This window comes from Bos indicus, chromosome 20 (genome assembly GCF_029378745.1).
Source record: "Bos indicus isolate NIAB-ARS_2022 breed Sahiwal x Tharparkar chromosome 20, NIAB-ARS_B.indTharparkar_mat_pri_1.0, whole genome shotgun sequence".
Taxonomy (NCBI): Eukaryota; Metazoa; Chordata; class Mammalia; order Artiodactyla; family Bovidae; genus Bos; species Bos indicus.
Genome location: NC_091779.1, coordinates 23,987,985 through 24,000,580, shown reverse-complemented (window position 1 = coordinate 24,000,580; position 12,596 = coordinate 23,987,985). Strand labels below are relative to the sequence as shown.

The window sequence follows — 12,596 nt, the reverse complement described above, 5'->3', positions numbered from 1 at the left end:
ATCGAGGCACACCAACAGTGACAAAGATGACTTGAAAAGTAACAGGAACTTATGGCTATTTCCTTTATTAAGCTTGTGGCTTTTCTTAATCTGGCTTCTCCTTTTCTCACCAGGTCTATGAGACAGGAAGTCACCACTCTGCATTGGGTTTGTTCATTCTTCTTATTTACTATGCAGGAGAGCTTTACTGTTGCTGCATCCTGATAAAGTACAAACAGGATATTTCTCATATTTTGTGCTCTGGTGGTATATTTATTAACATACAACTTATTTTAGATCAGGCAATTGATTTGACCCAGCGTGTATGCTGTGTAACTTTAGGCAAATTACTTAACCTCTCTGAGTCAATTTCTATAACTGTAACACAGATATGGACCTGCCTTCCACACAGACATAAGACATGAAAACATATAAATGATCATGTAAAGAGAATTTTAGGAATATTTAAGACATTTGTTAAATTTAATGGAGAATATGCAAGCATAATAATTATTAGTATTATTCCTACTGTCTTGCTAGAAAACAATTCAGTAGGAGTCTTTTGCAATCTGACAAGAATAATAGCTCTGGATTTCAATTTATTTTTGTAAAAAAATAAAAGATAGAATGCAAATATTTCAGAAGAAAGAAAATAAGATCTGTTAATTAAAGGTTAATTTTGGTCAGTGTTTTTAGAACGTGCTTGGGATCTTGTGCGGTGCCTGATTGGCCTGTCTCTATTCATTTAATAACATCTGCCCTAGTGATCAGCACCCAGCACAGACAGAATCTCACAGAAGCTTAAGGCTAATATCTTTTGTAGTAAAGGAGAAAGTACTATAGAAAGGCTGGCAATGCATTTCATCTGTGCCTGGGGTAAGTGACAAAGTGCAGTCCTTGATTTTGAAAAGATATTATTATTAAGACCCTGGATAAACACATGGTCATTTTCAATTAAAAATGAGTAAAATAGAGACTCAGAATTTAAAAATATGTTGCCAATGTTCCCCTTTAATAACATTATGAAATCTCCCAAAAATGTAACTAAAATTTAACCAAATTTGGCCACATTTAGAGAAAATGGCATGTCTAGGAATAAGCTTGCTACAAAACATATGGGTTTCTCTGGATGATATTCAGGCTTTAGCTAAGACTTATTGTAAGGCAACCATGATCTGTGCAAGGTTCCATGTCTCTCTATGTAATAAATCTATGTCCAAATGAAAAATAGAAACTAAATATGATAGGCACCATTTTCTGCCAGGAAAAATAGTAAGTATTACTTTAGAGCAATGAACATCTTTGAATTCTGTCTGCAACTACATTGAGTTCTTATGGTTTGGATAATTTTTATTCTCTCAACATTTATAACATGAGTACTTATACAGATACTGAAAATGGTTAACTCTGGAAATGAGTTCTTTATGGCACACATACCTTGTTTCAAAAAGTCCTAAAAGCATAATTCTGAAACTCCCTAAACTACATACCTTTAATCTTAGGTGTGAAAAACTTTTCACCACCAAAACGCTTGTGGTGAGAAGGCTAAATTTGCAAAATCAAAACTCAACCTTCAGACTCTTCTTCCTTTGCCAATACAGTCAGACTATTTCATCTGGGCGTCTTAGATCTAAGCTACTAACATGACTAAGTTTTCTTCTTTTTTTCTATGTTTCCTACTAGCCGGGACTTACATGACTCCAGAGTGTAAGTATCTCCTATACCTACCACCTGTCAGCATTCAATGAGTTCCTAGTGATTGTGTTATCACATTATAAATGAAAATAATGTTTATATCCATGTAGATCCCAATAAACTATAATGTAGCATGCAATTGTTCATCAGTAAAATCATAATCACTATTAGGTGACTGAAGATTTTTTTTTTAATCTTAGAAAATGACATAATGACTGTCAAAAGAATTAAGAGAAATAATCCACTTAGATCTCTTCCATTAACTCTTGGTTTTCTTCGGCAGGTTTCAACATGGAGATTATTGGAGGGAGAGAAGTGTCCCCTCACTCCAGGCCGTTTATGGCGTCCCTGCAGTATGGCGGCGACCACATCTGCGGGGGAGTGCTGATCCATCCTCAGTGGGTGCTCACAGCAGCCCACTGCCACTTGCGGTGAGTATTACTCACTGTGTTCCCTCAAGTTGCCTAGAAAAGAAGCTGGCCTCTCACGGGAGAAAATTCGATCTACCCTTGTGCGTGCTAAGTCACTTCAGTCGCGTCCAACTCTTTGTGATCCCATGGACTGTAGCCTGCCAGGCTTCTCTGACCATGGGATTCTCCAGGCAAGAATACCGGAGTGGGTTGGCATTTCCTCCTCCAGGGGATCTTCCTGACCCAGGGATCAAACCTGCACCTCTTACGTCTCCTGCATTGGCAGGAGGGTTCTTTACCACTAGCACCACCTTGATTTACCCTTAGCTTCTGTGATAACTGACCAGTTGGTGGAGCCGATTTTACCGTCTCACACATCCTTGATTCTGCCCGAAGTTCTACCTTTCTGGGAGATCTAGACAACCTAATAGACAAATTCAAATCCTTCATGTAATACCAAGGAACACAGCAACAGTTATAAGTGAAGCAGCAATGTTCCTGACCTTGTTAGGGGAAATCAGACATCCTGACTTTGCACCCTATTTTAAAAATGGGTTATAATAACGGTAGTACATAACTGCTTCATGGGGTTTTGAGGATTAAATATTATCTATTTAAATATTTTAAAATACTTAACAGATAAGTTGCAATAGATTGGCTTTGCTTATAGACTTTTAGACCCTTACCTTAACTCCCCTGCTCAATGCCTACCCCAGAGGCCTGAGTTCACAGTTTAGGAATCACAGCTATAAGGGGCAACAATTTCCCTGCTGCTGCTAAGTCACCTCAGTCGTGTCCGACTCTATGCTACCCCAGAGACGGCAGCCCACCAGGCTCCCCCGTCCCTGGGATTCTCCAGGCAAGAACACTGGAGTGGGTTGCCATTTCCTTCTCCAATGCGTGAAAGTGAAAAGTGAAAGCGAAGTCGCTCAGTCGTGTCCGACTCTTAGCGACCCCATCGACTGCAGCCTACCAGGCTCCTCGGTCCATGGGATTTTCCAGGCAAGAGTACTGGAGTGGGGTGCCATTGCCTTCTCCCTAGGTGAAAAAAAAGAAAAAGTCTATATGATTTACACAGAAAAAGAGGAGATGAGTACTTTTCTGGGATACCTAAAATGAAAGTATTTGTAGAGACAGACTATAAGCTCTCACTCTAGGATTCTCTTGCTGTCGTTCGGTAGCTAAGTCGTGTCCCACTCTTTGCAACCCCATGGAATGCAGCACGCCAGGCTTCTCTGTGCTTCAGAGTTTGCTCAAATTCATATCCATTGAGTCAGTGATGCTGTCTAATCATCACATCCTCCACTGGCCCTTTCTCCTCTTGCCTTCAAACTTCCCCAGCATCAGGGTCTTTCCAATGAGTCAGGTCTTCGCATCAGGTGGCCAAAGTATTGGGAGCTTCAGCTTCAGCGTCCGTCCCTCCAGTGAATATTCAGGGCTCATTTCCTGTAGAATTGACTGGTTTGATCTCCTTACAGTCCAAGGGACTGTCCAGAGTCTTCTTACTTCAGCTAAAAATATCCAAAACCCTTCTTGGGATGCTGCAAACATCACCAAAGGAAAAGCAATAGAAAACTACTTTGGTGTTTGTTGTTTTATTTGCTTGTTTTGGTTTGGGGGAGTTGTTTTTTGTTTGTATGTTTCTTCTTTATCTTTCTTGCCTGAATAAGCTAAAAAACAAGAAAAGATAAGCCTTCCCCTTTCCTTACAAACATGACGGCACTACACTTAAGAACCTCTTAGCCATAAGCATTTACTCTCTAGGCATCAGTTATATTCCTAAATGAAACAACGGAATTGACCTTGCTTTCATATACTGGGGATTTTGTTTGGTGGCCCCCATTTTAATGAGACTATTTGAAGACAAACAAGAAATTTTGAAGCCTGAAAACTGTATGAACCTCTGTTTTATTTCTAAATAGCAAGCCACTAATTTCTGACTTAACATGGCTACTTCATTTAAGCGGGGTTCTCGCTGTCACAGAAATAACACCCGTGTCCACATCACTCTGTCCTTTCTAGGGCATTTGTCCCCTGGGTACCAGTTAGGCAAAGGGTGACCATCGATAAATGTTCATTCAATTTCAAATACGCACACTTCAGATATGCTTGTGGTTACACATTCAAATGAATTATACCCTCCCAGACATGGAGCTTGATTTATTATAAATGCTGAACAAATGCTGGATAGAAAAAAGGGAAATAAATTGGAGAAGAAGGGTTTTTTGGTTTTTGCTAAGCTCTAAAAGCACATTATGTGACATCCTTTGTAAGCCGTAAAGGGCTACCCAAAGGAGAAAAGTGAGAGTGTTAGTCACTCAGTCATGTCCGACTCTTTGCGACCCCATGAACTGTAGCCCACCAGGCTTCTCTGTCCATGGAATTCTCCAGGCAAGAATACTGGAGTGGATAGCCAACTACCCAAAGATAAATAGTATTATTAAGTTGAATTCTAAATTTTGGCAAATGAACTTGATTCAGTAGAAATACATTCACAAATTGAAAAATGGGGAAAAAAGAATCTTGGAATTAAAGAAAAAAACAAAACAACATTGCTAAATATTGTTTTAAATGGCTGGAGTTTAAAGGAACTCCAGAATATGTGGCTCAGATTTCCTCTACAGGACACTTGGGTGTAAAAATGTAGGCATATTGGTGCTTGGAAAAATATTAAACTTTATGAAATCCAAAATATTTATGAAATAGTTCAATGGTGGCTTCCCACAAATGTACTCCCAAGTATCCTGTGGGAATAGCTTAGTAACACTAGACCCTTCTCTCAGCAAAATGATGAAGGAGGCCAAATCTGGGGTGTTCTCTTCTCACTACCCATCCACACTAAGTTCTTCACTTAGGCCCCTTTGTTAGTTGCCATGCTGATTATAAAAGGAAACTGGCAAAAAGAAAAAGGTGTCTTATATCATTTTATTTTCAGCATTTCAATTTATCAGAAGCAAAACTCTAACCAAGTCTTGTCTACTGTCTTCCTGAGTCTCTTCCAATGCCTTCTCCCACTGAACACTTGCCCCATCATGTCACCTGCTTAATGAAAGTCACTCCGACTCTTTGCAACCCCATGGACCCCACTATAGTCCATGGAATTCTCCAGGCCAGAATACTAGAGTGGGTAGCCTTTCCCTTCTCCAGGGGATCTTCCCAACCCAGAGATCAAACCCAGGTCTCCCACATTGTGGGTGGATTCTTTACCAGCTGAGCCACAAGGGAAGCCGTGTCACCTACTTAGCCAGCAAATATCATAGATAGAACCCCACCTCCACCCCTTCCACATGCCCTCATTCCATTGCAAATCTCTCAAGGCTCCCATAGTAGAATGGTTACAAATTCAGACCTTGGGTTCAAACTAATAGAGCTTTAATCCTACTTTCTCTGCATCCTGGAGCCTCCGCTTAGTATCAGTGGGACTTTCTCAAGTTTGTTAATGTGTCTGACGGTCAATTTCCTCATCTGCAAAATGGGGATGATCATCATACCTCCCTCACTGGGCTGTGGTGAGGTTTAAATGAGGGAAAATATGTAAAATGCTTAGCACAAAACCTGACACACTAAAATAATTTAATAAATGTTATCTAATGTTATAATGTTATATTGGACATGAATCTGAGCAAACTCCAGGAGACAGTGGAGGACAGAGGAGCCTGGTGTGCTTCAGTCCATGAGGTTGCAGAGTTGGACATGACTTAGCAACTGAACAACAGCATTATATTAATATCTGTGTATCTGTATCTTCCATGGCAATCACTCAGGAACAAATTTCATGATCCAGTCATGTTGGTGGAATAAACCGTAATAGCCCGTCTCTGACAGCCTGGTCATTCCCTCCTCTCTTATGCAAAAGACCTCAAAAAATTAGGAAACCTACATTCACTGTCACACCCAGAGGAATGGGTCTAAGCAGAAACACTGCTCAGTGCCAAGGCAGACTGGCAGAGGAAGTAAGAGGCTTGAAGGGACTTGGCATGAGGCTTATAAAGTTGCCATGCAGCCAAACACCTCCAGATGATTCTGAAGCTGGTCTTTGGACCACCCATAGGGAAACACTGTGCTGTGCAAATGAGACGCTGGTATTGTTGCTTCTCCTCCATGGGAATTCAAACCTGAATTTAGCTAAGGAGGTGGGATTCTGGGACTCAGGTAATTCCAGGTATCCTGTGGGCAGAAAATATTGACCTTTGTAGTACAGATTACAGTTGAACTGTATCTAGCAATGGAAAATTCAAAAAACATTCGTGGTCTGCTTGAGTTGTTTTTGGTATTCACATGTCCCAGTGGAGACAAAAAGTAAACAAAACACTTCAAAGTCATTAACGGATCAAGGACATTGATAAAAGATGAAGGAAAACCAGACATTTTCTCTGCACCCTTCCCCTAGTCAGAATTCATCTTCCACATCCCACATTAATATCACCCTGCCTTTCCGTGTTAGTTATTTATGTACATACCTGTCTTTTCTATTTTATCGTAGCCCCAGGGATTTTATATTATCCTTCCCCTCCACAGCTTTGGATTTAGCAGGTACACTGAATTTGAGTTTGAATCAATCCTAGGAAATCCAATCCACATCCTTTGAGAAATTTCATCCCCATCCTGATTTTGCAACAGGCGAATTTTTCAACAAATAGAGCTGAAATTCCCAAAATAAACCAAAATAAACTCTTTTGGTAGAAACCCCAAAGTGTTAACTCCCAGCAGTTAGAGCCCTACCATACACAAACGCATTTAAGCACAGTCATGCACTGATTCCCCAAACCTGAAACAAACTTTTCTTCCTTTTTTTGTATGTTTCTGTGTTCTTTTTAATTTTTGCTAATCTTTATTCATCTATATATATGTGTGTTTGGGCTTCCCTGATAGCTCAGCTGATAAAGAATCTGCCTGCAATGCAGAAGACCTGGGTTCAATTCCTGAGTTGGGAAGATTCCCTGGAAGAGAGCATGGCAACCTACGCCAGTATTCTTGCCTGGAGAATCCCCATGGCAGGCTACAGTTCATGGGGTTGCAAAGAGTCAGACATGACTGAGCAACTAAGCACAACACAGCACAGCATATATGTGTGTTTATCAGATATGTGTGTTTTTATTGTAATCTGCCCTGACCCTTTTCCATATGACAATAAAATAGTTACATACAAATAAATAGAATTCTTTTTTATTACCTTCCTTGTTCCAAAAAAGGATTCAAAGATGGGTGTTTCCTGAGAACACGCATAAAAATGGGACATTTTTGTAGAATGCAAATGGTTCCAAAGTGTAGTGAAAGATTAGTCACTCCAGTCATGTCTGACTCTTTGCAACTCCATGGACTGTAGGCTGCCAGGCTCCTCTGTCCATGGGATTTCCCAGGCAAGAATACTGAAGTGGATTGCCATTTCCTTCTCCAGGGGACCTTCCCAACCCAGAGATCAAACCCAGGTATCCTGCATTGCAAGCAGACTCTTTACCATCTCAGCCACCAGGGAAGTCTGGAAACAGCTCGAAGGTGTTGTTGAAAGTTCAAAAATAATTTTCTATTTTCATAATGATGTGAATATAATTTTACTCAACATACAATAAATCAGATCAACTTTTGAAACATTGGCATACTATAATTGTATATGACTGGAGAAGGCAATGGCACCCCACTCCAGTACTCTTGCCTGGAAAATCCCATGGGCAGAGGAGCCTGGCGGGCTGCAGTCCATGGGGTCGCTAAGAGTCAGACACGACTGAGTGACTTCTCTTTTACTTTTCACTTTCATGCATTGGAGAAGGAAATGGCAACCCACTCCAGTGTTCTTGCCTGGAGAATCCCAGGGTCAGGGGAGCCTGGCGGGCTGCCGTCTATGGGGTCGCACAGAGTTGGACACGACTGAAGCGACTTAGCAGCAGCAGCAGCAGGGATTTAAAAAAAATAAAGTATTGTTTCCATCATCTGACTCACCAGTTTTATCCTCTAAATCTCCACCATGGAATTATCTATGGCTACTAACTCTAAAGTACCTTTATTTCAGATGATTTTTCACCTAGGGGAAAGTTTTCCTTTCTTGTCTGAATCATCTTTCTAATTGAGTGGACAGAACATATGAGAATGGATCTTAATTCTCCCTATTGCCCTGAGATAAGATTTAGACATACCAGATTAGCAAGTGTAGAGTTGACTTTGTTGTTGTTTAGTCACTAAGTCATGTCCAACTCTTTGCAACCCCATGTACTGTAGCCCATCAGGCTTCTCCGTCCATGGGATTCTCCAGGCAAGAATACTGGAGTGGGTTGCCATTTCCTTCTCCAGGGGATCTTCCCCACCAAGGAATCGAATCTGCATTGGAGGCAGATTCTTTACTCCTGAGCCACCAGGGAAGCCCAGAGTTGAGTCTTTTCCTTTTAGTTATTAAAATATTTAATATTGGGAAGGTGAATAAACTTGAATTCGGTCACTTAAGATTCTCCTTCTTTCCCCCCACAGTACAGCACTAGCTGGGGAATTGGACTGGGATGGATTTGGCCCTTGTTTTCATCCTTTCATTATTGGGCCCATGACCTCTGTCACTCCAGCTAATCCTGCACAGGTTACCTTGAAGCTGGTCCTTATTCCTGTATGTATGTGGCTTCTCCACCATTTCTACTTCCCACTGGAAGATTGGGGAATCATTCTGTGTCTATTCTTTTCGCTTTTTTTAGGTTTGCCAAAAGCCAGTCTTCCAAAGTGGTTTTAGGAGCACACTCTCTCTCAAAGAATGAGGCCTCCAAGCAAACATTTGAGATTAAAAAATTCATACGATTCCCAGGATTTGCATTAGCCCCTAAATCAAATGATATTATGCTGGTTAAGGTATGTAGCATTGCATTCCTTCAATTTCTCCAACATACCTCATAGTTCAGTTGTTAAATCATCTAACAAAGCATTTTGTTAGCGTTCTCCCTCTGTTCAAGGTGATGTGTTGTGACATATTCTATTAGGGCTCATTGTACTCCATTTAATGCCTTGAAAGAAAAAAGAATGTATCATAAACACGCCTGGGCTATGTTTATACAAGGAAAAACAGCTCTGATGTTCACATTCGTGGGAGGAGAACATCCCAACAGGCTCAAGGATCCACACTGCAAGCTTTTTCTCCCAATGCTTTTCTCATTAGCAAGTGAAAAGTACAAGTCACTTATACAACAGAGCCAAGCAAGTGACTTCAGGGACACAGAAGTGAGTTACAACTTAGTCTAGACCATACTAAGTCCAGTCCAAACCCAGTCTAGACCATACTCAAGGGTCCTATCCAGCAGGAAAGAGCCCAGCCCTCAAAGTCATGACCTATGGATGTTATTCCACAGAAAATCATCCAATGCAGAGCAAAGGCCAGTTGGCTTGAGACTGGGCAAAATTCCTGCTCTATGTAAGCTTCCTCCCTGAGCATCACTGAGCTCTAAAGGGAATGAAGAGTGTGTTCAGAAAAGCAACAACCACAAATGCAGCTGCGGGCTACCACCAAAGTAGATTCAAGAAAAAGGACGCCCTCAGAGAACAGAGGGACCACACATACATCGCTTGGACTAATCACAAAATACTACTGGGGACAAACGATCGTTTATTCTCTTTTCAATCTGTCAGCTTCACACGGCCGCAATACTCAACAGACATGTCCAACTGCTCCACCCAAGGGCTAAAAATGATATTAAAGCTGGAACAAAATGCCAGGTTGTTGGCTGGGGAGCCACTGACCCAGAAGGCTTAAGCCTTTCTGATACCCTGCGAGAAGTCACTGTCACTGTTATAAGTCGAAAAACGTGCAACAGCCGAGATTATTACAACCACAGCCCTGTTATAACTAGAACCATGCTATGTGCAGGAGACGCCAGAGGCCAGAAGGATTCCTGTCAGGTAAGAATCCCTCACTCAAACAGGCATTGCAGGGTGCTGAGCTACAGTCAAGCTCTATCAGCACACAGGAGGAGAGGCGTGGCGAGCACAGCATCACAACTCCGCAAAGGCGCTCTCCAATCCTGCACAGCCTTCACTGTGCTTTCTCATCTGCCACTCCAAATAAGCCATAGAACTTGTGAAACACACAGTTAGCACTCATTAATGTTTGTTAAGCAGGGTCATGGACTATATCTGATAACTTCTACAGGCTTCCTCTGAGGGGTACTACCTTCCTTAGAAAGCCTACCAACCCTGAGATCACAAGTGGTGACTAGAAAATAATCTCTCAATCCCTGACCCACCCCAGTTTTAAACTAATCAATATCTGCATGCACGCTCAGTCACTTCAGTTGTGTCCTACTCTTTGCCACTCTATAGACTGTAGCCCAGCAGGCTCCTCTATCCATGGGGTTATCCAGGCAAGAATACTGGAGTGGGTTACCATGCCCTCCTCCAGGGGATCTTCCAGACCCAAGGATCGAACCCGTGTCTTCTGTATATCCTGCACTGCAGGCAAATTCTTTACTGCTGAGCCACAGGGTAAGCCCCTAAACTAATTAATAGAGAGGTCTTATAAAATTCAAATGCAAAAAGCTCAAATGTATATTCAATATTCTGTGTTTCTTAAATAATGTTGACTGCTGACTAAACAGTCATGTTTTTCAAATTCTTTGTTTCTTGAGGCATTACAAAAAAAAAAAAAGGACTTCCCTGGTGGCTCAGTAGGTAAAGAATCCTCCTGCAATGCAGATCAGGTTTAATCCCTGGGTCGGTAGGATCCCCTGGAGAAGGAAATGGCAAGCCACTCCAGTGTTCTTGCCTGGGAAATCCCATGGACAGAGAAACCTGGTGGGCTATAGTCCATGGGGTCTTAAAGAGTCAGACACAGCTGAGCGACTAAACCACCACCATGTTAACAGGTGACGAAGGCTACCTAGCACAGATGGATTACTTAAAAAAAAATTCACATCATACTATATTAAGCATTTTTAAGGGGAGGATCTGATGATCTCAAAGATCATGTGTGACAGTAATACCCCAAGATTGTCACCCCCAAATCTCTATTTTCATGGCCAACCAAGCACAAAGTACTACAGTTTTCGACCTGCATGGCAGCAGAGGCAAAGGCTGCTCTTTAGATTCAAAACCCAGCTCCGTATCTGAAAGGCCAGGCTTCCTTCTCTATTGCCTTGTCACTTTCCTTGACGGAACTTTTGTTACATGTTCTGTTGTCAGAGTGAGTCCTCAAGAATCTGTTTATTGGGCAAGTATTTACTAAGTGTTGGGTATGTGCAGAGCCCCGTGTTCAATCATATGACAATGGGGAAAAATAATAATAGACAAGGTAGAGTGCTCACCACCAAGACATTTACTCTAATACATTGCTTTTTTCTGTCAGCCTCAATAGCAACTTGATTTCAAACCCATGAGCACCGAAATGAAATTCTTAATTTTAAAATTTCTTTTATTTCAGTGGATTATTTCAAATTTCCTTGTCTCCCATTTCTTAATGAATAAAGCTCAACAATCCCAGCGACTGCTAAAAGACATATACATATACATAGTCTTCGAGACAGGGACATGGACAAAGAGAGGCAGAGAGACAAATGGACAGAACCATTGTTCTGGATGGAGAGAGAGATACAGAGAACCTGTACAGCTCAGGGGCTGTAGCAGGCACTCTGCAGGACACAAAGAAACCAATGACCCAGATTAATAATCATTTGATGGTTATTAACAGTTGATGGTCCAAAAAGTTCAACGTCTTCTTGCCAAATATCTGCCCGTTTTGTTCTTTCCAGGGTGACTCAGGGGGCCCCTTGGTCTGCAAAGGTGCCTTTCATGCCTTAGTTTCTGGAGGTCCCAAATGTGGTGATGCCAAGAAACCTGGAATCTACATCCTATTAACCCGGAAATTCCAAGCTTGGATCAAAAGCAACTTGGCCCCATCTCATGCAGACGAAGACTACAGATGATTTTCTTGGCTCTATCAGCTGCTTGTTTTCATTTTTGTTTCATTAATGTGTTCTACAGGCTAACTTATCTGCACAGGTACTTGAATGTAGTTAAAGTGGAGAACAGTCAAGGTCCACTCCTGACCTGTTAGGACTGATTTTGTTGAGGAATCAAGTTCTTTTTCACATGTACCACTGATGTATTTCTTCTATGCTGCTTTTATTCTGAATAAAATTTAGAATAGACGAGTGTCTATTCATCTTATATGGAAATAAGATACAAAGAATGATATGTCCCGCAACTCAATCTACAACCCCACAAAGTGCAAAAAGATGATTAAAAAAGATAGTTGTGGCATCACCTTCAACCATGTTTATGTTGTTATTTCTGCTGTATCATTCTTAAAGCTGTATTTTTAAAATTATTGGTGCTGTTCAGTTGCTAAGTCATGTCTGAAGAAACACTAAATTCAAACATCCCAGCTCAAGTGAAGGAAAAAATCATCAAGGTTTATACAAATATTTAAATAGTGCTTATTAGTTTTATATCACATTTTCTTCCAAACAGGATTTAAAGCAACATATAAAAATACCTGCAATTAAAAAAATGTGAAATTGTAAACAATTTTCCCTTAAAAAAATAGAAATA

At 41.1% G+C, this 12,596-nt stretch overlaps 1 protein-coding gene across 1 annotated transcript; it reads left to right on the top strand.

Moving 5' to 3' along the window:
• The first annotated feature begins 1,531 nt into the window (after positions 1-1,531).
• On the top strand, positions 1,532-12,315 carry GZMK (granzyme K). The gene is made up of 5 exons (XM_019982730.2): positions 1,532-1,686; positions 1,958-2,105; positions 8,759-8,909; positions 9,681-9,950; positions 11,795-12,315. Exons 1-5 carry the CDS (start codon positions 1,623-1,625, stop codon positions 11,966-11,968), a joined length of 807 nt encoding a protein of 268 aa, XP_019838289.2. The 5' UTR covers positions 1,532-1,622; the 3' UTR covers positions 11,969-12,315.
• The last annotated feature ends 281 nt before the right edge of the window (positions 12,316-12,596 follow it).

What these genes read in the sequence shown, in the direction of transcription:
- GZMK (XM_019982730.2), top strand. Translation starts at nt 1,623, where the DNA reads ATGACTAAGTTTTCTTCTTTTTTTCTATGTTTCCTACTAGCCGGGACT. An exon ending in ATGATATTATGCTGGTTAAG is followed by an intron (nt 8,910 to 9,680) that starts GTATGTAGCATT and finishes TCAATCTGTCAG; the next exon opens with CTTCACACGGCCGCAATACT. An exon ending in GCCAGAAGGATTCCTGTCAG is followed by an intron (nt 9,951 to 11,794) that starts GTAAGAATCCCT and finishes TGTTCTTTCCAG; the next exon opens with GGTGACTCAGGGGGCCCCTT.